The 25,464-nt window shown below is 34.4% G+C and overlaps 1 protein-coding gene across 2 annotated transcripts in view; it reads left to right on the top strand.

Annotated features, from left to right (window-relative positions):
- The first annotated feature begins 11,284 nt into the window (after positions 1-11,284).
- gdf11 (growth differentiation factor 11) overlaps positions 11,285-25,464 on the top strand; it is a 115,685-nt gene continuing 101,505 nt past the window's right edge. The window contains exons 1-2 of one of the 2 annotated variants that reach the window (XM_056468110.1): positions 11,285-11,406; positions 11,443-11,713. In XM_056468110.1, coding sequence (XP_056324085.1) covers positions 11,296-11,406; positions 11,443-11,713 — 382 coding nt within the window. In that variant the 5' untranslated portion in view covers positions 11,285-11,295. Of the gene's footprint in view, positions 11,714-25,464 lie in introns of both variants that reach the window. The other variant, XM_056468109.1, reaches the window with a different exon arrangement.

Raw genomic sequence — 25,464 nt, 5'->3', positions numbered from 1 at the left:
GAACTACCCTGTAGACTCTGGGAGAGATGGGTGTAGATTTGCGTGAACAACAAATCCCAGTACTAAGTTATATTAGATTATTTTTCCAGATATATCGAGATCTTGTCACTTCCTGCCCCTTCCACGGCTCAAGTGATCAAAAAACTCAAAGCCACATTTGCTCATTTTGGGATTGCAAGTGAGCTAAGAAGTGATAATGGCCAACAGTTCTCAAGTTAAGAATTCACAGACTTCAGTTCTGAATATGATTTTGTCTATATTACTTCCAGCCCACACTTCCCTCAAAGTAATGGTCATGCAGAGAGAGGTGTGCAGGTAGCTAAGAACATTTTGAGACAGCAAAACCCTTTGCTGGCTCTCATGTCTTACGGGGCCACTCCATCTGCATCCACAGGGTACAGTCCAGCGGAACTCTTAATGGGAAGAAAGATAAGGACAGCAATCCCAACACTGGAAGAGAATTTAAAACCTGCCTGGCAGAAAATGAAAGTGCTGATGCCCTAGCAAAAGGTAAAAATGCATTCTTCTATAATCGCCGAAATGGAGTGAAAAACTTGCCTTCATAATAAGAAGATACAGTCCGTGTCAGAATCAGTGAACAAAAGGATTGGACCAACCAAGGGAACATTCAAGGTTCCTTTTCCATGCCATGATCGTATGTTGTAGATTACAGAAGAAAAGCTGGTTAGGAGTAATCGCCGTCTTCTCCAGCAGGTGCATTTGTCTTCAGGAACTCGTCAAGGCAAAGTGGAAAGAAAGAAAGACAGAAAGAAAGTATTTTCCAGACTTTGAGAGTGCACATACACAAGACATTCCCACCGTAGAACCAAACACAGTAACACAGACATGTTTTGATTCTACAGTATCTCATCAGAGTACGAACAGCAGTCACAGTCAAACACGGTGACTCGCCCAGGCTGAGTGAATAAGCCTGTACAGAGACTTAATTTGTGATCTGTGTGGTCACATACGCCGTAAATGTTACTGTAAAAAAAAAATAAAAAGTTGAAAAGAGTTTTGTGTTCATATGCACAGCTGTAAAACATATACAGTTGAAAAAAGGGGGAGATGTCATGAATGTTAAGTGCTAATAGTGTAAAGTGCAGAGTGGCGAGAGTGAGTTGTTGTTTTGATACAGAAGAAGAGTAAAGTCAGTTGAAGAAACACAAAACATGCATCAGTCTCTTTATCTTTGCATGACAGGTTTCACAGTATGACTTTGTCGGCTGAATCGAGGTCTCTGTTTGCATTATGGAAGAGCAGGGCATTTCCAAGCATCATTTGCCATACATCCAGCACGTCCCATGGTGAGAGCAAGTCGTGCTATGCAAGAAAACATCCTACCTCTCACCACTGTTGTGATGCTTACTGCACATAACATCTCTCTTCCAGTGGTTGCACTCCATGACTCCAAATCAGTTGGCAATTTCTTCACTGGCACCCTCTGCTGTCAGCTTTGCTGTAAGACGCAGTCCTCTGAAAAAAGCTTTAATGTACAGTCCATCATCAGAAAGCCCTTAAATCATTGTCACATCAACAGAGTTTTGGATTCTGTTAATCTACGAGTGGGACATTTCCATGAAGAGGAAATTGATATATTGGTCTTGAAGGGGGCCACTGCGGACACCATCTTAGAGCACCTGTGGCTGGTAAAACAATCCTGTGCTTTCTTGGGGTACAGAAATTGGAAACAAATAAAAGACTGTTTCTCTGAATGTATTCCAGAATGTCCTGTCAGGAAAGTTATTAATCCTATGTATGTGTATACCACTTCTATAGAAAATCCTGTTAATCAGTGCTCAGAGAGGATTCCTCATTACTATAGAGAATTCCTTGACATGTTCTGCCCTGAGAGAGCCACCCAGTTTCCACCTCATAGACCACAGGACTGCGCTATTGACCTAATCGAGGGTGAGCCAGTGCTCCATGAACACGGCTACACCTTATCCATTTTAGAGAGAATGGCTATGGAGGAGTATGTAGAAGAGGCTTTATCCCAAGGTTACATTTACCCTTCTACATCTCCTGCCATGTCAAGCTTCTTCTTTGTGGCCGAGAAGGATGGGATTGATTACCAAGCTCTCAATAACATCAAGATCAAGAACAGATCCCCACTTCTCCTCACCCCAGCAGCACTAAAATATCTATCTGGGGCTCGTATTTTCACCAAACTCGACCTCCAAAGTGCATACAATCTCTTCTAAATTCAGGAGGGTGACACCCCCTCAGTCTTCCAAGACTTCATAAATGAGACACTTTGTAAATTTCTATTTAAGTCTGTTCTCGTGTACATCGATGATATCTTAATCTATTCCAGAAACCTTGCAGAGCATCAACAGCATGTGAGAGAAGTCTTGTCCTGTATCTGTGAGCAAAATCCTCACTAGTGTCCTCTCTACAGAGAGTTGAACACTAAGGTACCCTAGTGAAAAATAAATAAGCTTAGTATAATTAGATTCAGACTAATTGTCGGTATATTTTTTTAGTCTGTTAATGATTTGTTAACTTAAAGTGTGCTATTTTTGACATATTAGGTTTGTGCTAAGTATACATTAGTTGTATTAAAATTGCATTACAGTACAACTTTGTGTACTTTTGTGTGCTAAATTGGAACAACTTTAAGTATGTTTAGAACACTTTAAATAAGTATAATATGTAATCCAATTTCATGCTTGCTTAGTGATATTAAAGTGTACTTTTTCTGTATTATAAGTACATAAGAAATTAATTATAAGTACATTAAACACAAGCAACATACCATAAATATATTAGTTTTCCTCATATATATGTTACATGCAACTTTAATAAAAGTCAAACACACACAATAAACAACTCAAACTGTTTTTATTAAAACCTCAAAATGTTTTGAATGTTTTACAGAATCATTCAAAATATATTTTTATTCTGTTAAAATAGTGCAAAATACTGTAGAAAATGTCCTTCAGTACAAAATATTACAATTACAGAACAGACCTTTTAAAAGGCCACAATTTTCAAGAAAGTCCATGACTGTTTCACAGAGTTTGCACTTAGATATGCTTGGCATTAATAGCAGGTTTGCCATGCTGTCGCGGGAGAGAACCCTGAGCTTGGAGATAGTTGAGCCCAAGGCTCCCGCCTGGTCAATAAAGGGGGTCCAAGATCAGCTAGGTGTCGAAAGCTCCCCCTGAAAAAGGGCGGAAAAGGAGGAGATGGGGTGGAAAGGGTTTTTTTTAAAGAAAATTTGTTATGTAAATTAGTTTATAAAACTTCACAAAGTCTGCAGATTAAGTGCAAAATGTACAGTGCTTCAACAAAACAAGTGCATAACAAACATCAAATCTCAAGTATGTTTCACCATATCCTTATAGTAGAGGGTCACTTTACTTTGATTTAGGCCCCATTTCAATTTTACCCCTTAACCCTTCCCTTTCGGTTCATGCATTATTGAAGAGGTAGGGTGTTCCAATTCTCTTCAGCTTGATGGCGTAGGGGTAAAGGGAAGGCCCACATAGCCCTTTAAATGAGGGACCACACTACAAATGAAGGGGTATGAGAGTTTTCTCTGACTACAGCAGCAACGTGTCGGCAAAACTGAGCAAGAAGACCCCCAAATGTAAAATCAATGTGCATTAATAAGAATTTTTACTACAAAGTGGCTGCTTGATTACATTCATAACAACATTAATGTGTTATATCGTCAAAGAAACATTTTGAAAAAAAAAAAAAAAAAAAAAGCTAAAATTTCACTAAAGATAGTCCCTTAATAACCACTGCAAAATATTACTTAACATATAAAAAATTCTGATAACCCAATGACTTTGGGTCTTTCAGGGATGTTTGGTGGGAGTGAAATACCTTTTTACAGCACATCTGGTATAATATTGTTGTTCATTCATACAAAAGATTAGCATCAACACTCACAAAGTGCTTACACTCAGCTACTATATGATTCATTTATAAATTAATTAAAAATGCTTGTTCTGTGGAGCTTGCAACCTATGCTAGCGATGACATGGCGGTGTGTGCAATTTTTAGGGGGATATTTCCACCCTAACCCCTTAACACTCTGTTTCAAGGGCCAAAAGGGTTGGGGAAGGCAGAGGGGAAGTGGTTTAAAATAGAATTGGGCCTAAACCTCATCAATTTTGGGTTTCCGTGGTATTTGGGAATAATTTGGGAATTCCAGTCAAGTCATCTTATATATATATATATATATATATATATATATATATATATATATATATATATATATATATATATATATATATCACTATTACAATGTAGATTGTTCGAAAAATGGTTTACATAGATAAAGAGCAAATGAGCATGTCAGACAGGGATGAGAGTAGTGGTAAAGTGGTGGTGTAGTTATAATTAAAAGTTTAATCAAAACTGATTCAGTTCAATTTAATACAACTGTCATTGCTGAAGGAAGATTCACTAAAGAGCAACTCCACCAGCCCTGACTAAGCAAACCAGAGGAACAGTGGACTGAACCAAAACTCCACCAGTTGATGGCAGTAAAGAACAAATATTAAAGAAACCAGGTTCAGTCAGGGATCAATTCTCCTCTGGCCAAAAATAAAGGGTATAGCTGTGGTCTAAAAGACTGTGGAGGACTTGAGATCGATGAGTGTCCATCATGAAGAAAGTGCAGGTTTAAGTCGGTCAACGGCAGATGTTCAGAATAGCCCATGGGATCAATGCAGAGACTCGTCTGTCACTACGGTCTTTCAAGAATCTTACACTCTTGACTCTTCCATGATCACCACAGCATGTCACATTTAAAGCATTTATTACAGTGTCTGTGAAAAGAGAAAAACTTTATTTTTTAATAAAAAAAGAAAAATTAAAGACCACAATTACTTTATAATGTAGAACAATTTAGCTGTATTATTTCTAGCATTAATATTATTTTTATTCAGTACCCCTTGATATGTAGGTAGGTAAATGAAATACAAACTAAATAAACTAACAAAGTAAATTTAAAAGGTGATAAAGTACAGAATACAGTGCATCTGGAAAGTTTTCATAGCACTTTTTTTCACATTTTCTTATGTTACAGCCTTATTTACAAATAGATTAAATTCATTTATTTTCTCAAAATTCTACACACAATACCTCATAATGACAAAGTGAAAATACATGTTTTGAAATTGTTGCAAATTTATTAAAAATAAAAAAAACCTGAAAATCACATGAACATAAGTATTCACAGCCTTTGCTGTGAAGCTCTAAAATGAGCTCAGGTATATTCTGATTCCACTGATCATTCTTGAGATGGAGTTAATTGGAGTTCACCTGTGGTAAATTCAGTTGATTGGACATGATTTAAAAAGGCATACACCTGACTATTCAAGGTCCCAGGGTTGATAGTGCATGGCAAAGCACAAACCAAGCATGAAGACAAAGGATTTGTCTGTAGACCTCCGAGACAGGATTGTCTCAAGGCACAAGGCTGGGGAAGGTTACAGAAAAATTTCGACTGCTCTGAAAGTTCCAATGAGCACAGTGGCCGCCATCATGCGTTAGTGTTTGGAACCACCAGGACTCTTCCTAGAGCTGTCCGGCCATCTAAGCTGAGTGATCGGGGGAGAAGGGCCTTAGTCAGGGAAATGATCAATAACCCGATGGTCACTTTGTCTGAGCTTCAGTGTTCTTATGTGTAATGAAGAGAACCTTACAGAAGGACAACCATCTGTGCAGCAAACCACCAATCAGGCCTGTATGGTAGAGTGGCCAGATGGAAGCCACTCCATGCCTGGAATTTGCCAAAGACATCTGAAACACTCAGACCATAAGAAACTATATTCTCTGGTCTGATGAGATTATAATTGAACTCTTTGGAGTCAATGCCAGGCGTTACGTTTAGAGAAAACCAGGCATCCCTACAGTGAAGCATGATTGTGGCAGCATCATGCTGTGGGAATGTTTTTCAGCAGCAGGAACTGGAGGACTAGTCAGGATAGGGGGAAAGATAAATGCAGTAATGTACAGAGACATCCTGAATAAAATCCTGCTTCAGAGTGCTCTTGATCTCAAACTGGGGCAACGGTTTATCTTCCAGCAGGACAATGAACCAAACTACACTTCTAAAATATCATTGGAGTGGCTTCACAACTGAGCGACTGTCCTTGAGTGGCCCAGCCAGAGCCCATATCTAAATCCTATTGAACATCTCTGAAGAGATCTGAAATTGGCTGTACACCGTCGCTTCCTATCCAACCTAATAGGACTTGAGAGATATTGCAAATAGGAATAGGCAAAAAATCCCAAAGACAGGTGTACCAAGCTTGTGGCATCATATTCAAAAAGGCTTGAGGCTGTAATTGCTGCCAAAGGTGCATCAGCAAAGTGTTGAGCAAAGGCTGTGAATACACAGATTTCTCTGTGAGTGTGCTTCTTGCAGGAGTTTCTTGGGTAAAATGAGAATCGTAAGACTTTTTAGCCTTTTATACATTTAGGGACTGTAACATCAGAATCAGCCAGAGAAATCTGGAACAAAAAAGAGAAATAAACTAAATTGTTATAAAATGTTTTACTCAACATAAAAAGCCATCACTATGCAACTAAAATTCATTAAGCAGTCATGATTGCACAAAAAAGGCAGCAAAAATAAATGGTTTAAAAATATTTTAGAGTCATTCTAAATATTTTCTTGAGATAAAATAGAACTTTTACTTTTAGTAAAATAAAGAAATAAATACAGGGTTGTAATAAAGTGTGAACGAAACAAATATCCGATATTCCAATACACATTAATTTAAAAAAAGATATAAAATTGTCAGATTGGATTGAATAAATGTAAACCGATTTAAATTATTATTTTAACTAATTAATTGGGTAATCCACCTTAAAATGGTAATTTTGTTATTTACTTACCCTCACATTACAAACAAGTCTGTATATAAAGTAACAAATAAAGAGTTAATAACGTTATGAGGTCACTTGATGATACTGAGAGAATGCATACAATTGTTTGGGAACATTAATGTTATACAATTTAATCAAACCTGATGTATAAAAATGTAAAAAAAAAAAAAAGATTGGGGTGAATACCGCACATCAATGACCACTTGTCCCTCCAAGCAATAAGATTGCTTGTTTGATGTTGTATTGCTGGGAAAAGAAAGACTGAATTAGATGTGTTCGTGAATAATTAAATTTGTCTGTACAAATAAAGATGACATTCTATGCACTGTCTATTAAAAACCAACAAAACAAACACACATGCTCAGTAAAATTTCAGATAAATACAAAGACTATATTGAAAAAACGTTGTCTATTATTTACTTAGCACTGGGTAGCCAAATAGCCTAGCAGTGGTTGTTCTTAACACCAGATTTTTTTTAGAATGTAGGAACTATTGGAAGAGGAAAAAGAGTTTGTACATAAAACTGCTCACAGCAAATCTGTGAACAAATTGACAATTAAGAATCTACTAAAAATGAGTAAGACATCAACATTACTTTGAACAATCAAGCAAGGCGTGCTTGGCAGCATCACACTTTTTTAACATCCATGGCTTGGGCGCAAGGCTGCATTAACTGATGAAAAGAGTAGAATAAGACTCAACATTTAATAATAAAAATCTCTGGTACCACCATACCAATTTGTATGTATTAAAATTTGTGCACAAATCATTCTTTGCCCCCATAAATTTAATTTAGAATAGGCAATATATATTTGTTGATTTAGATTGTGGTCATGATATGGGTTATACTGGATTTGTGGACTCAGAATGTATATTCACCATGCACTTTAGCTATAGTAATCACGTACACCTGAACACCACAAAAAATAAAATGTACAATCAGTAACACTAAACAATAAGTTTTGGTTAGTAAATGTTAAAAATGCATTAAAATTATCAGTAAGAAATAGACATGTACTATGTTAATGTTAGCTTAAAATTACAATTGAATAGGGTAAATGCACACATCGCCATGTTTAAGATCTGATTTCTTCAAAAATCAGTGAATAGTCACATTAACCTTTTACTGGAAATTTATCCTTGACTGAAAATCTCTAGCTGTGCATATAGTCCATTGTATTATCAGCTCCATCTAATAAAACTGTTAAGACCTGCATCATCATCATGAGTTAGATTAATTAAATAAAATTAACAAATGTTCTTTTGTAAAATGTTTAAAAAAGGCCAGATTAACATAACTAATAATGTTACTGTTTGAAAGTAAACAAATTGTTAAGCAATTGGTCTTGTGATGAGCATTACTGCCAAATTATTTTGATATATCTAATTTGTGTACTTTCTGCAATATACATGACTTATTCTATAGTTCAGGGGTGAGCAAACTCGGTCCTGGAGGGCCGGTGTCCTGCACAGTTTAGCTTCAACTCTAATCAAACATACCTGCTTATAGATTTCCAGTGATCTTGAAGACACTGATTAGCTTGTTCAAGTGTGTTTGATTAGTGTTGGAGCTTGACTGTGCAGGAGACCAGCCCTCCAGAAACGAGTTTGCCCACCCCTGCGTATAGTTGCACTCACGTTAAACTTCTTTGGAATTAACAATATTTTTTATTTATCATCATTATTTAAATATGATTTAAATTTGTCTATAAAAACATATATTTCTGTATTTCTCAGGTAATGATCATGCTCTCGATCTTATTGTAATTTTTTTATGCACAAAAATAAGTTCTTAAAGGTAACCTAGATTTAATACCTTCCTTGCTGAAATTTCTTCCAATATTTATTCTCTTAAGCTTATTAATAATAAGAAGAATAATAAGTTTCTTAAAGCTTATGATCATCTTTTTTTCATTATGACTGAGGCTTTGTAAAGTTTTGTGTGTGTTTGTTTGTGTTTGTGTGTGTGTGTGTGTGTGTGTGTGCGTGCGTGCGTGCGTGCGTGCGTGTGTGTGTGTGTTTTTTTCTCTTCTTTTTTCATTTTCTGTTATTGTATTTTTTCTTCAATGCCGTGATGTTATTATTCTTGTATTTTCACCAAAAATAAAAATAAAAAATAAATTACTGCCAAAACAAAAATCGATAAAAAAAATTATTCACTGTGTTTTGACCACTGTTATGTTACAAAACAAAAACAGCTGACAACTGTTATGTGGTTAATGTACTTTGCATTAGCCATAATCAATAAAAATAACATTTTATTGGTTGATAATGATGGTCATATTGACTACTTGCAGGCCATCTTACCTTAACTATTCCACATGGTCGCTTCAATGTTGTGCTGAAATAGAGAATGCAGTTAACACTAAGTTAAAGTAAATAGAAATTACTTTTTTTCATAATGACTATAGCTTACCTTAACTTTATCCCTCATGGTCACATGAAGTACTTTACCTTCACTTCAATGTTGTGCTGAAATAGAGAATGCAATTAACACTTGGTTAAAGTTAACAGAAAATTAATTTTCCTTTTTCAGGAACTTGCTCTAACATTACCTCACAAGCACTAACGTAAACAAGCACCGTCAGTTAATTTCTTGTTTAAAAATGGCAATTAAACCGTCTGTTAATGAATAACATGCCATAAGAACTGACAACTAAAGCTACTTGGTTAATTCTTTTAAATGACATGCACTATACAGAAACATATACAAAACAATCATTTAACTGACAGAATTGGACATTTCAACATGACAATGGGTAAGGTTCAAATGAGACTTTGCCAGTAGTGACAGTGCTTAAGTGAATAGTAAAGAGTCAAATCCGCCTGAAATGGATTCCTTTTTGCATAATAATGTGTCACAACAGTGTGTCTCATTACTAATTTGTTATACTGCTCGGCCACACAAATTGTATACTAATTGTGCACTAATTGTATGTTGATGAGTATGAGCTTAATAAAATAATTCCTGAGCAAACAGTTTAATCTGATTCAACATTATATTTAATGTTTACAGTGCAAATCCAATTAGATCCACTTTATTTGATAAACAAAGCAAGTCTCTCATATAATATACCTACCAAAAGACAGAAAATATTACTTTACAAACTATATTGTAAATAAATCATATGAATATTTTCATATTAGTCAATAATATTATTGAAATGAATTTAATAGTTAAAAAAATATCAATTTGCACACATTTACACAAGTTAATAAACAGAATCAATGATTTGCTAAAAATACTGTATGCTGACTTCTGCGCATGCAGATTCCGTGTGGGCCTAGTCATTACATACTAAAATGTTGAACTAGTTGTTGAAATCTGTCAGGCAAATTTTATACAAAAAAGGTAAATCTTTTTTCCCTGGAAATGTCTTCTAAATTTAACAATTTAATGAATGATTTATAGACCTGTGTATGTTGTAGGTTCAGTTTCAATATGTACTGCAATATTGTTTACAGTTGTGCACAGCTCTACCCAATGGGAATTTATGTTTGTTGTAAATAAGGGTATATTTATTCTTTTATAGATAGATTTTGTCTAAAATAGCTGTTCATTGTACAGACTTTTACTGTAAAAAATCCCTGATATTTTTATTGTAAAAATAATGTATAAAATATATAGTATAAAGTCAGTAAAACTGTAATAAGTTAAATGTTGCAAAGCAAATCCTCATACAAAAGCCAATGGCAACAATGTAATGTCAATAACATGTCAACTGAACTTCGATATATATATGTATATATATATATATATATATATATATATATATATATATATATATATATATATATATATATATATATATATAAATTATTATTATTATTATTATTATTATTATTTTATTTCCCCCACTAGACACAAATTGTCATCCAAACTGAAAGTTGTAAGTAAACTGAAAATGAAAAGCATTTTTACTAACACGAATAGATTGATGTGTATTACTATTGTGTTATGAGACTCGGTGCTCTCTCTCTCTCTCTCTCTCTCTCTCTCTCTCTCTCTCTCTCTCTCTCTCTCTCTCTCTCTCTCTCTCTCTCTCTCAGATTTAGTGACAAACCTGTGATCCTTTTGTTGAAATGTTAGCCAATAGAGAAGGATTACGCCACCAGGCTGTGATATATAAGGGGAGCATTATAGGCACTGGTACAGCTGAAAAAAAGCGTAGTAACAGCTGAAGCAGATAGATTATAAAATGATTTTAAAACAAACTGAAATGCATTAAGGAACGATATTTAAAAGAATCCGATTAAAGCCGTCGCTTTGTTTTTTTTTTTTTTTTAGTTTTTTTAAATGAAATAGGCTACATCTTCTAAAACGTCTTTATTCGTATTTATATAGTTAATTCGTCTTCCAGATAAAAATAAAGACAGTAACAACTGTAGCCTATTTTGAAAAATCAAGAGAAAACCATTGTTTCCTGATATTTAACAACATGAAAAGGTATAACTTTTTATTGTGCTTAACGGTACTTATTTCTCTGGGACTGTCCGGAAGCGATGAGCCGAACCTCTTTCTAGCCCCTCTGAGTGAGATGTCCTCTGATGTTGGAGTCTCTCTCTTTGACGTGGATGATGTGGAGTCTTCTGAGTGTTCAGCGTGCGTGTGGAGAGAACAGAGTAAAGTCTTGCGACTGGAAACAATTAAATCACAAATACTGAGCAAACTGCGCTTAAAACAAGCACCCAACATCAGCAGAGAGGTGGTTAATCAGCTTCTCCCCAAAGCACCCCCGCTGCAGCAGCTGTTGGACCATCATGACTTCCAAGGGGACGCATCTTCCTTAGAGGATTTCATAGACGCCGATGAGTATCACGCCACCACCGAGTCCGTCATCACAATGGCTTCAGAGCGTGAGTTACAAAACTTCAAGCCTCAAGCTGTCTTTGCTTAAGATGCATAACTGATGTCTGTTTCATTCACAACACTCTCGCTCCAATTTTCTTTTTTTCTTCAATCGCATTTACACAACCTGTTTTGCACAAGGACAATCACGAATGCCACAGCATCCTTACAAAACCTTAAGGGATGACATGATTAAAAGACTAAAATGTGTTTTACATAATCTGTTAGAAATATATTTTCAGATAGATAGCTCACAATAATACACGTACATATGATGAGTAATCACTAACCATTAATGAAAGCCGTGTTTGTTGCGCCTGTGACCGTTTACGTGAAAATAATCAATTTCTATAGGCAGTTGCATTCAGTATGGTTTACTTTTACGTTATGCTAATAATAACAACAACAACAACAACAACAACAACGGAGAGCTGTACAATATAGATATTTTTTTATAATAAATGGTGCACAATCATGCTTGCTTGCTGTAAGACTAGTCAAGAAAAAGTGTCCCAAAGTAGCCTATTATTTTCCCCCATAGCAGCAGCAGTCCACGACTTGCACTTCCCGCACAGGCCGTTTTTTTTCACCTCACGGGGACACAATGCTCATGGAGCTTGGGTCGAGGGGAGTGTGTGACCTTTCCGCTTAGAATAGCTGGGGTTCAACAACATTTACACACATAATGTATTCCGCACAAGGCAGATGAAAAGCCGAGCAAATAATCCGTTTTTTTTCTTTCTGACCAGAGTGAACAAAGATAGGGTTGTGTTCCCCTAACTAACCTCTGCCTTGATTGTCACACAGCCCACGTTCCTGCTGGCATAATGAACGCGCTTGACATTCAGGAGACGGATCACATAAATGATAATTTAACGGCTGCAAAGCTAATGGACGCCTTTTATAAAAAGCTATTTATTTTCCGAAATTATTGTTGTAACAATGCAGTATGAGAGTAGCACGGGAAACTGACTGTCATATAGATTTGTCTGTATTTGCACATAATTAACCCTGGAAACTTATTTGATCCATGTCTATAAATTTAGACCAGACATTACTCTCAGTCAATGTTTTTTGGTTTTTGTAAGTGATTCTTGGCTTGCACCCTTACCTCTTCCCACACAATCTCCTACTCCCCATCTCCCAGTGATTGACTGACTTGTTGAACTTACTGAAGTGCACTAGAAAACATTTGCAACAGTGCCTATTATAATCTGCTAACTGCATTAACTGGAATCTAATAACCACCAAGCTGTGCTACATGCAGAATACATTAGATATGCTAAATGAGTGGTTTTGTATGTCATGGGATATTTATTTATTTCAAAGAACTACCGGTTAAACTTCTTTTTGTTCTGCAAAAAAAAATTGTACTCTGCAGTACACTTCCATAGAAACACACATTCATCAAGTCAGAGAGGAAAAGGCCTCCTATTGACAAGAAGGGTCAGAGAGTTCACAGCAATGTGATATATTGGATGAGGAGCCAATTAACCTTTTCAGGTCTTTTTTCTTTAGCTGGAAAAGAGAACTAGTAGATTAAACACTACTACCCCCACCTAAAATGTCAAACAGGATGGGTAGGAGATTAAACAACACTACCAGCATTTCCTCCCCCACCTAAAATGTGTTTTTCTCTCTCACACACAGTTGCATACACATTTATATACACACATTCACAAACACTTACTCACTAACCACTCCCAACCAGGGAAAAAACAAAAAAAGTTTTTTTATTGTGTTGACCCTATAAAAGGGTAATTTCCTCAAGGTGCAGGAACCATAAACACCAGAACAGAGAATGTTAAAAAGGCATAACAGTTCTGTGTGTGTGGGGAGGTTTTTAGTATTAATGTTCTGTGTGAACACCGGTGTCTGAGACACACATTCATTCTTTTTGTTCATCTTAGAGTGTAAATGAGAGATAAAATAAATGAAAATAAACCCAAGTACAAACCCTAGTAAACCTAGTTTCTATCATGTTTAGTAAAATAAAAAAAGTGAAGGCACTTAAGAACATAAGTTCTGTAGAAATAACATTCCATTTAGTAAATGTTTTGGCTAATAAACTTTCTATAGAACTAAAGTCCATTATATCCTGGGTACAATTTCACTGCTCTCTCAAGAATGCCTCTCTTTTTTTCTCTTATTCTCTTTTCAAATCATATGGATCTGTGCTTCTCCTCCCCTTTGGAGCAAATCCAAACCCAGTTAAGCAGGTACTGATCACAAACAAACAAACAAACAAACAAACAAACAAACAAACAAACAAACAATAGCTTCGTACAGAACATATTGAACAAGCAGATACTACTTGTTCAAAGCTCCTGTTGACTTACAGGTCAAAATTGACATGGCAGCAGCAGCAAAAAACAAAACAAAAAACAAAATAAAATAATATTTTGTTCTCTTGAGATTTTTCTAAAATGACTGCAACATTAGAAAAAAGGAATCATTCTTTTTAGTTTCTTATTTTCTTAAAAGCTGTACTCATTTAGGGCTCAACGGTTGTCAGCGGTAAAATAATGTTTACATAACAAAAACTACTGGAGCACACACATGCACACACACACACACACACACAATAAGAATCTACTGCTTTGATTTGTATGAATACAGTCTTGCTAAAATCATTTTACACGTATGAAGGTGCTTTTAGCATTAGAAAATATACCATTATCTTTAGTCAAAAATGAGTGGAGGCCACTGGTTAAACATCGATGAAATACTCCACACCATGAGGGAAGAGCTAAACACTCCCAGAGTTTGTGATCAGATGAGGTTGTTTCTTCATGCTAAATATAGCTGCTTTATTACATTTAAGCCAGATCATTTTTGACCTGAAGGGTAAACAATGTATAGAGAAATCCAAGATAACAGGAGGGTTAAAAATTTATCAAAATCTTGGTTTTTAAGGGTGTAATAAAAACAAATGACCTCTCACTAAGAAAGTAAGTTTTGTTCTCACTAACACTTTACTTCCATTGCCAGTCACCAGTTTAGTCCATTGAAACTGGTGACTGGCAATGGAAGTAAACTGCTAGAATGAAATCATCAACACATGACCCTGCTGACTACTAACATGAGTTATGCCATTAGGTATTAATAGATATTAATACAAAATAGGAAATTAATTAGGTAAGAAAACACACCAGAACTATCCTTAACAAAAAGATGTCTGCTGCTGTAAAATTTATCACTTTATTAAATTAGTATTTATTATTAATTATTAAAACAGAGGTCAGAATATGGTCCATTTTTTATTGTCAGTCATCTTATTTTAGTTGCCAAAAAGAAAAATAATGTTACCAAACATGAATATGAATTAATTCATCTCATGAATTATTTATTGGGACAGATTGCCATTTAAAATTAGGCCATAACAATGATCTGTGTGCCAAAGGGGAATTAAAAATAATAATAAGATTATGTCTTGGCTCAGATGGAGACAAATACACAAATGTGATAGCTTAAGACTCAAGGGGGGGGGGGGGGGGACTTTAATCTAGTCTACTTTCGTTGGACTGTTATTTTGTTCTCAATTTAGGTGTCTTAGGTAAACAACCTTATAGATCATATAGAATAAATTATTTAGAACAAATGCATATATATTTTTTTTTCTGTGCATTTTAAAATTGTGAATGTTTTCTATGAATGTTTAAGGGTAAGGCTAGGGATATAAGGGGATATAATACACATACACACACACACACACACACACGCACACACACACACACGCACACACACACACAGACATATATATATATATATATATATATATATATATATATATATATATATATATATATATATATATATATATATATATTGTAAATAGTGTAAAAGCCATGTAAACCTTGAATGAAGAGATTCCCTCAAAATGTGTAAAGCGCTTTATGAATATAAGGAATTATTATTATTATTATTATTATTATTATTGTTATCATTTAACCAGGTGTGAGTGTGTGTGTAATATAAAATATATCATATCTAAATTTTAAACTTGTGATTACCTTTTGTTAATGGAATATGATAATTTAATATATACTATTTAACAAATCTACAAGATCTGCATAGAGTTTTGCAGCCATCTGTCAACATTTTGTCTGTTTATACTTACTTTAAGAAATCATATTGTCAGATTGTTGCTTCTCCCGAAGTTTTTTTCCCTTGTATTTATTTGCTTTTCAGCAACATACATAAGAAGTATTACTTTTCTGGTAAAATAAAAACAAAACATTTGTCAGGAGGAATACAGTTTTTACAATTTAATTTGTTTAGCTGCGGAATATTGTAAACTTATCTGGGACTGTTGCATTTTTACAAAAAAAAGTTTCTTTTGTACACTCTCAGAAATAAAGGTACGCTAGGTGTCACTGGGATGGTACCTTTTCAAAATGTACAAATTTGTACTTGAAGGGTCCATATTGGTACCTCACAAGTATATATTAGTACCTACAAATTTTAAGAGGAACACTTTTGTACTTTTTAGGTATTATTATGTACCCTTGAGGTATTAATATGGACTGTTTATGTACAAATTTGTACCTTTTGAAAGGGTACCACCCCAGTGACAGCTCACGTAACTTTATTTCTGAGTGTAACAAAAACGTTTTACCATGTCCATGGGTTAACCATAAATAAATTTTATTATTTTTTTACAACTCAAAAAATGTGTAACCTGAATAAAAATGTAAGTCAAGATATTAAACATACATGTAGTGCAATGACATTGAAAATGTTTATAATGTGCAATAAAACTGGAAAAAAGCACTGCAATGCCCAGTGAAAAAATACTAATTTTGAAAAAAATTGCAAAAATGTATATACTGTGTGGTTGGGGGAAATATCAGTAACACATAGTATCACAATATTTCCTGTGGTAATACTTTATAGATACATGGACTGTCTTATCAGCATATCACCAATATTTTATCATACTATTTGGTTGAACAATAAAATCGATTACTTTACATTTATCTAGATAGTGTTGCTTTTTTTCTGGAGAGCTGTCAACTTTAGCAATTTTTAGCAGTAAGTTGACCTGATACTGACCAATTTATTTACTATCTAAATGAAATATTTTATTAACAAAGTAAAGACTTTAAGATAATTTTATTTTTATTATTTTATTTTATATAATTTTATTTAAGATAATTTTATTTATATTTGTATAAAAAAATCTTTTAAAAAAAGCAACAAAGAAAAAACACAAAAATAAAGAAATCAGCTAAATTAATTGAGCAGCATATTGTCTTTTTTTTCTTAATGTGACAAATACCTCACATCAAAATTCCACCCGCTGTTTAAAGGTTAGCAGCCTGATGTGACATATGTCACTCACAACAGTGTTTCCTTAGTTTGCTTTGTAACTGTTTGTTCAACAAATATACAAAACCCAGGTTAAGTCTAATCATTGAAATGCTTTTCAAATGGGCTGAAACTTATCTTTAGTAACCAATACAAGTGTTTTGTATATGCTGACACAGCAATATGTACTATGCAGGCAGACCACCATTTTGTAAATGTTGCCAAGGCAACAAGAAATTCACACTTTGTAACGACTGAACCTTGGTGTTCATTAGATGTCACTTAAGGACTTTGTGAGTTGCAGAGATAATGTATTAAAAATACCTTTCCGGACCTGCACCATGAGCCTGCACCATTGACTGTGACACATAGGTCACTGTCGGTTCTTTTTGCTAGTTAATGTATTTACTTACAGAATCTATTACTGAACAATGCTTGTACAGAATTTGTTAATCGACATTTACTAATGCATTATTAAAATCCAAATTATGTTTGTTAACATTAGTTAATGCACTGTGAGTTAACAGGAACTAATAATGAACAACTTTATCTTATTTAACTAACATTAACAAATATTAAAAAATTATGTAGTAACTGTATTGTTTATTGTTTGTTAATATTAGTTAATACATTTACTAACATTAGCTACTACAACCTTATTGTAAAGTGTTACCAATACATCTAAATCTAAATATCTCATTATTATGAACAGCATGCAGAATATGCTTTTGTTGAGACTGGGGGGCTGCACTGGTAAAACTGTGATAGGAGTCTTGTGCCTGGCCCTGTCCCACAGGAGTATTCTGAATGAGGGTGTCACTTGCAGTATGTACCCCCCATTTTCTCAACACACACCATTCCTCTGTCACATGTCCTCCCCCACTTCTGCTCTCCAATCTCCAGGGATAGGTGGCTAAACAAAGACAGAGCGAGGCAGCATAGGACAGGATTCTGGGGGGAGGGGGTGCACTGTGGCCCCTGTCTTATTAGAAGGGTCGTGAACGTGTCAGAATGATTAATTTGCAGTGGTGCATAGGGATACCCTTGAGTCACATTTTTCCAGAATATAAGCTCTCTGGCACACATGTCTCTTGATTTGTTTGACATTTAGTTTTTTGAAATCAGGAAAATTAGGAAAAAAAACAAATATAAAGCAGATTTGATAAAGTTTTTAATCTCCCTGTTATTCTGTTATTTTATTTTTTATTTATTTTGTTTGCTTATTAGGGTGTGTTAAAAGCATCTGTTTGAAAAAAAAAAGATACATAAAGGCGACTTTATATTGGTTACATAAAGTCAAATATACAAAGTGTTAGAAAAATGTTATAGGTAATTTTGAAAACAAAATAAAAATCTGAAAAAATATATCAGCATATTGGATTGATTTTGTAAGAATTATGTAACATGCTTTATTTTATTAATAATGTGTTTTTAAATTATCAATGTACTGCCAAAACTAAAATCACTAAATATAACATTAACAATTATGTTTTCTTGCTCTTAGGCAAGTACAACTAAACCATGTTGTTCTTTTCACTATGCTTCACCTTTGAGATGAGGTGTTGGTGTAAAGACACCTTTTAACTTTAAACAACACACTGAGCACTCTTGCAAAATGTTAGATTAAACTTAATGCAGACTGTCTCCCCTGAAACTCACATTTTGAAAAAAAGTTTATTCATTTGTTTTTAGTCTTTTTCTATAAGCACATGTTGTCCTTTCACAAACACCATTCTTATTCAGTGTATAGTAGACACATGAACAAATAATTTGCTGTTTGTGCATTTTTTTTATTTTTTATTTTTTGTCCTTGGGCAATTTCTCCACTATTCAAGGTTGCCCTTTTTTCTAAAGTGAATTTTGGGAGAATAACAACACCTGTAGAACGGGTATTATAAAAAGTGTAGTTCCTGTCCATGATTGTGATTGGCTGAGCTGTGTTTAAAGTTGCTGTAAAAGACGCTATAAACACATGCTTGTGACCTAATTACATTACTGCACTGCTGTATCTTTTTTGGCTTGGCAACCATTCTACTAGACACTGCTGAAGAACTACATTTTTTTGCAAAAACAATATTTATGTATTTATTTATGCCATATGTTTATTTGATTAAAATATGTATTATGCAGTTGCATACAGTGAATGTTGCATAACAGGAACAATGCCTGTGTTTTAAAACATCTACTCTGTGTTATGCCTAACTACACTTTTAGGCTTGAGATAGGGTTCATACTTGCCAATCCAAATTGAGAATAACATATTTGTCAGTTATGAACTGTTACCCCATTTGTCAGTTATAGTATTTGTAATAAATAATATGCACCATAACATCAGCTATTCTTTCTTCATCTTGGACTTGAACACAGATGCTACCATCCCGTGCAATGGTGACACACAAAGGTTTTACAGTATTTTGCAGTTTTTTTCCCAATTGATTTTATGGAGAGAGAAATCCGCTGTGGTTGCCAATTCAATTTAAAGAATATTTCTGCTAAATTTATTTCACAGTGTGTGTTTTTCAGGAAACACATTTAACCCCTTACAATCTAAAGGAAAATCCTCTCTTCACTACAGAGGTTGGACACTGAAGTTATAATAAGTAATTGTCTAATTAACCATGTGTAATGTTAAAATTGACTACTCTTTGGTTATATTGGTGGCTATTTTTGCCCTATTGACTTTTTTTGATTGCAAAACCATGAGACCAAAAATGATGCATTTTTGATTATTGGTGGTTTTCCCCGATGAGAAGAGGTAAAACTTTTATTTTTTTTACTGTCGATCATTATTTGGGACAATTAAAACTTTAGATAGGTCTGTGCAAGAAAGTTTCTGACTTGGAGTAAAACAAAAAATTATAGTGTGTATATAAAAATACTATGTTTACTGTGTTCTGAGAGCTGAACTGCTTATTTTTTTTCATTTTCTCAAACTCACACACGCTATACTCCATATAACCATATAATTTTAAGCCAGAAGATAAATTTTTTTGCACTGCAACTGATTATCAACAGTAAAAATGACAAATTGTACCTCTTCTCAACAGGGAAAACCAGCAACAATCAAGAATGCATAATAATATGGTGTCATGGCTTTGCAATTAAAATATGTAATTATAATAGAAGTCAATGGGAAAAAACAGCCACCAACATAACGAAAAGGTAGTAAATTTGCCCAGAGCGTACTGTTTAATAATTGTTTTTCATTTTCAAAGCATTTTCCCAAAATATGTGTCAAAATAATATTTGTCACCAAAAATCTTTCCATTTGCTGAAATACGGAAAAACAGACTCAATGTCAGTTGGCATTTCTGTGTTCACATGGGTTTCCTCTGAGTGTTCTTGTTTGGAGTGCACAGTCCAAAGACATGCGGTGTAAGTGAATTGGATAAACAAAACAGGAGCTGCACGGCCCGAGCGTGGCCAAGACATCATTCGTACAAAGACAAAGACAGACAATGACAGAAAATGAGTGCTCGACATAATCTTTAAAATAATGACTTCTATTAAAAATGTTGCCAGATGTTGTAATATAAGAATTACAGCGGAGCATTAATTAAATGCTTATTTCCGTAGAGCGATTGATTTGAGGTAGTCTCTTTTTTATTTGACGGGGAAAAAACATAGCCTGATTGGAAATAAACAACCTATGCCAATTCTTCAAAAGGATTCAGTCAGTGTTTTCATTTTGTAATTTAAATAAGTAATTTTACTAGAAAAACATTTAGGGCAGGTCTATTTATTTTATTATTTTAATTTAGCTTATTCTTTTTTTGCTGTTGGAAACACTGCAGGTGCATGAAGATTTGAAGATGTTCTGTTGTTAAAGATTGTTTGTGAAAGTTGTTGTTCGCATATTGAAATAAATGTTGATCATAAATCATATTTTCAAATGCAATAGGCCAAATTAAAATATACATTTTATTAAATCAAATTTAATATTAATCTAATTGGTTAATACTTAATGAGTGGTAATTGTCGGTTGGGAAAATTAAGTAAAACAAGCTAATTCAGAATGAGAGACATTTGATTCACTTTATTAAGTGTCTTGTCTCGTGTTGTTATAACGAATACACAGTGTATAGAATTTAACTCATTTAAGCCCACCGACAAGTTCATAGTTGCCATTTTCCTTTTATGACAAATTTTCTACATGTTATCCATATTTAATTTCTCAATGACATGGAAGCAAACAACCAAATAAAAGATTTCAAGAAAGAAAAAAGTAATTGATTTACTTTCTGTCACATGAGGCCTTCAATATCATACCCCTAATTTCAGGATGCAAAATGGATGCAAACCCTCCCAAATAAAGGCAATTTTCATGATACTAAAAATAATTTTTTGTTCACAAATATATATCAACATAATCATGGTGGTCTCTAGATTCATCCAAATAAATCAAATCTTTCAAGAGATCTATAGTTTTTGTACACTGTCAAATGTTCAATCGGCAACTATAGTTAATACTTAGGACTTTATTTGCTTAATATTTGCAGCCTATGGGCTATGCTTATCACAATTTATTGTAGACATCTTAAAAAACTAAACAAAACAAAAAAAAAACCAACAACAACAAAAACATACTGTAGTGTAAAACTGAACTCAGGCAGTCAAAGTAAATAATAGTTTGTCCTAAGTTTAATATAGTAGCTCTGGTGTCCCTCAAAGTTGTGTGAGCTCATCACTGTTTACTCTATATACTAATGAGTGTTTAAGCAGGCACTCACAGAATTTTATTTTTAAATACTTAGACGATACAGTAATTTTAAATTGGCTGAAAAAACAAGATCCTGTTTCTGTTTATTTTTCTGAAATTGATTCATTTGTTAAGTGGTGTGATGAAAACATTTTAAAAGTAAATACAAAAAAACAAAGGAAATAATCTTTGATCCCAAGTGTGTTGTCGAGCATTTAGCAGTGTTTGTACGTAATCAAGAAATCACTTATGTACAGTCATACAAGTATTTGGAAATTTACATGGTCTCTAAACATGGGACACTCACGTAAACTGGATCTGCAAAAGCTTCACCAAAGACTGTATTTTCTACGAACGTTATGGTTCTATGGTGTTGATAAGAAAATCATGTACTTATTTTATTAGGCTGTTTTTGAGTGTCATCAGGTATGGTCTATCTACATGGTATGGCAATCTTTCTGTAAATCTGAAATAAATTTTTTTAATATTATCATAACTGCTACGAGACTAATAGTATTTGAAACTCTTACTAGTATTCAAACACTTTACGAGCAATGCAAAAAGAATTCTGAACAATCCATCTCATGTACTCTTCCCATTTTACGATCTTTTTCTTTCTGGTAGAAGATACAGAACCTTCCGCTGGAAGCGGAACAGACTATAGAGTTTTTTATCCCAGTGTCAATCAGACTATTGAACACTGATCGATAGTGTGCTTATGCTTTTTTTCTGTATGTAATTCTTTTCATGTTTGCTTATTTTACATTTTTATTGTGTCAGTACTGAAGTGCTCTGTGAGTCCACAGAAAATTTCCCCTTGAGGGACAATAAAGTATACAAACCAACCAACAAACAAACAAACAATGTTTATTACTGAGAAAACCAAAATGACCAAACAAAATTATATTTTAATTGACCACAACACATCACATATAGTACCTATGATGTACCCTATGATACATTTTTAGTTCGAATATGTTACCAAAAATATTAATAACTAAATAATAATAACTGCATACAACTAAATATGGTTTTGTTACAGATGAATAGCTTGACTACATGTTTATCTTAGATTATTTGTATATTCCACCTGTCCTATAGTATTATGAAAATGTAAAGCTGGTCACGCTGAAAATCCCGTGTTGATATTTTAGCTGAGGAAGTCTATGGTAAAAGTGCCACCCAGCAGTCAAAAGCTGCAGGCTTGTTTTGCAGATAAAGCTTGGTGGTATTTGCATTAATGATAGGAACACATTGAACTGTAACCATCTGTAAGTGTGTTGAAGCTGAATGGATGGATGTGATAGAACTAAACTGATGATGACCAGTGGCCCTCCAGGAATTGAGCTTAACACCCTTGCTTTAAAGGATTTGGATTTCAAAAGACATGCATTTGTGTTTTATGTATGTTCTAATGCAAAGATATATGTCTTTAATCTAGTTTTAAATTGAAATAGTGTAAACTGTGCTTGGAAGGCTGTTCCAGAGTTTAGGCTTTAGATACGAGAAAGATCGACCACCTACAGTCGATTTTGATATTCTAGGAATAATCAATTGTTCAGAATTAATTGAGCGTAGTGGACGTGAGGCGTTGTAATACATTCAAATACTAGGGAGCTAAGCCATTCAGGACTTTGCAGGTTGTCAATGAGATTATAAAATGTATACAATTATGTAAACGAGAGGTCATGAAAGCATGAATAAGCTTTTCCGCGTTAGACATTGAAGAGCTTATGTCGAAGTTTGCCAACATTTTGAAGATAAAAAAAAAAATCTGGCCTACAAACAACAGGTTGCTATCAAAAATCATCCTCAAAATTTTTGACTGAAGACGAGGATGGAGCTGAAAATCTATCAAAGGTTAGACAGTGTTCCAGGATTTTGTTTGTGATGTTTTGGGGTCCAAAATTCTAGGCTGTCTTGAATGCTGAGGAAATTAGAAATATCAGGTAGGTAACTGACAAAGTATTCTTTAGTGTTAGAGATTATCATTCTATATTTATAAAATAACAGCTGTTTTTGTAGACCTATCAATGTACAATAAACAAAAGATTAAATAGTGATCTAAAATGTCATCACTCTGCTGCACAACTTCAACATTATCAATATCGCTACAATGTGATAATATTAGGTCTAAAGCATGATTATACCAATGAGTAGCTACTGAGACATGCTGTTTCACTCTAACAGTGGCTAGTATATCTAGGAAGGCCAGACATAAAGCATCTTTTTTATTATCTATTAGAATATTAAAATCCCCAACAATTAAAACTTTATCTTAGGTCAAACTTATTTTAGGGCCTACTCACACTATGCTATTTGAACCGTGCCCAGGCCCGTTTCCTGGATCGTTTGAAAAGTATGAGTGCTCTGAATCGGGCTCAGGCACGGTTGGAAGAGGTGTCACACTTCAGAGCACTCACACTTTTCAAACGATCCATTTTACTTGGGCTGTGGCGCGGTACACTTGTGTGTGAGTGCAAAACGCGCCAAAGCCCGAAACTGAAAGTGAGACGTGACTGTTTCATATGCGTTTATTAATCATTCTTACTGTTCAATAAACACAAACTGTCGTAGTTTATTGAAGATGCAAACTCTCACTGCACGAAAGCTCCGCACCTTTAGCAAACCTCCTAATACCTGCAGCACGAGGACTCTATGATTGTTTATGAGTGTCAAAAGTGGCTGATCTGTTCGGCGAAATATTTGACTGCGTGTCGCTGCATATCAAATGACTTAAACGAGTATATAACTAAAGAAATCTCCACTGTGCTGAGCAAGAGCGCTTCTGACCAGCGCATCTTCGTTGACGTAGGCGTGCCCAGGCCCGAATGTAATGTGAGTGCGGGCCGTCGGGGAGACAGGAGGGGGGACAAGCGTGCTTTGGCCCGGTTCAAGACAACTGTACATAGTGTGAGTAGGCCCTTAGGTAAGAAATCAGCAAATTCTTGTGTAAAGTCGATGTGGTGCCCTGAAAGCCTATATACAGTTGCCAAAATACATTTAGATTGAGATTTGTTGTACACTGAAATATACAACACTATTACTTTAAATAAGTTATATTTGAAGCCAGATGCGAGTGACACTAAAAATATTACTATATATTATGCCAGCGCCTCCACCTTACCCTATAAGGTGAGGCTCGTGTATATAATGATATCTTTCAAGTGAAGATTTGTTTAGGGTCATGCAATCATTTGGTTTTAGCTAGGTTTCTGTTAGACTGCCTCTAGCTTTAGATTGGTTATTAAATCATTAACAAAATGAGTTTTAGAGGAGTGATCTAATGTTTAATAATCATTAACAATGAATCATGTTGAGTTTCTGAAACACAATTATATCAGCCAGAGCAACTTCAAATTAAAAGATTAAAGGATCTAGATTTCAACTAAAGCAGCCTCTGATCACCATGATGGTGAGGTCTAATGAAACATTTTCAATAAAAAAATATAAACCTCTGTTAATTATCAAAGTTTTTTGTAGATATTACACGAATGTGACAGACTGTGATGCATGTTAAGCGCACGCCGAACAAACAGGTTACAATAATGAATGTTTTATGCTGAGGAATTAAGTATTTAATTGGGGAATTAAGTGTTTTCATTAGTAAATTGCATTGAAGTCAATGCAAGCATGAGAATAGAGGCGGATTACCATCCAGTGGTTGATCAATGCAGAATAGGCAATACGTTTGCAGTGAATGTACGTCTTATGCGTTTGGTGTGAACTCAGTCATTTTGGCCAATCAGA

Source organism: Danio aesculapii, chromosome 11 (assembly GCF_903798145.1).
Source record: "Danio aesculapii chromosome 11, fDanAes4.1, whole genome shotgun sequence".
Lineage (NCBI taxonomy): Eukaryota > Metazoa > Chordata > Actinopteri > Cypriniformes > Danionidae > Danio > Danio aesculapii.
Note: the sequence above shows the minus strand (reverse complement) of the source record. Positions and strands in the feature narration are given on the sequence as shown.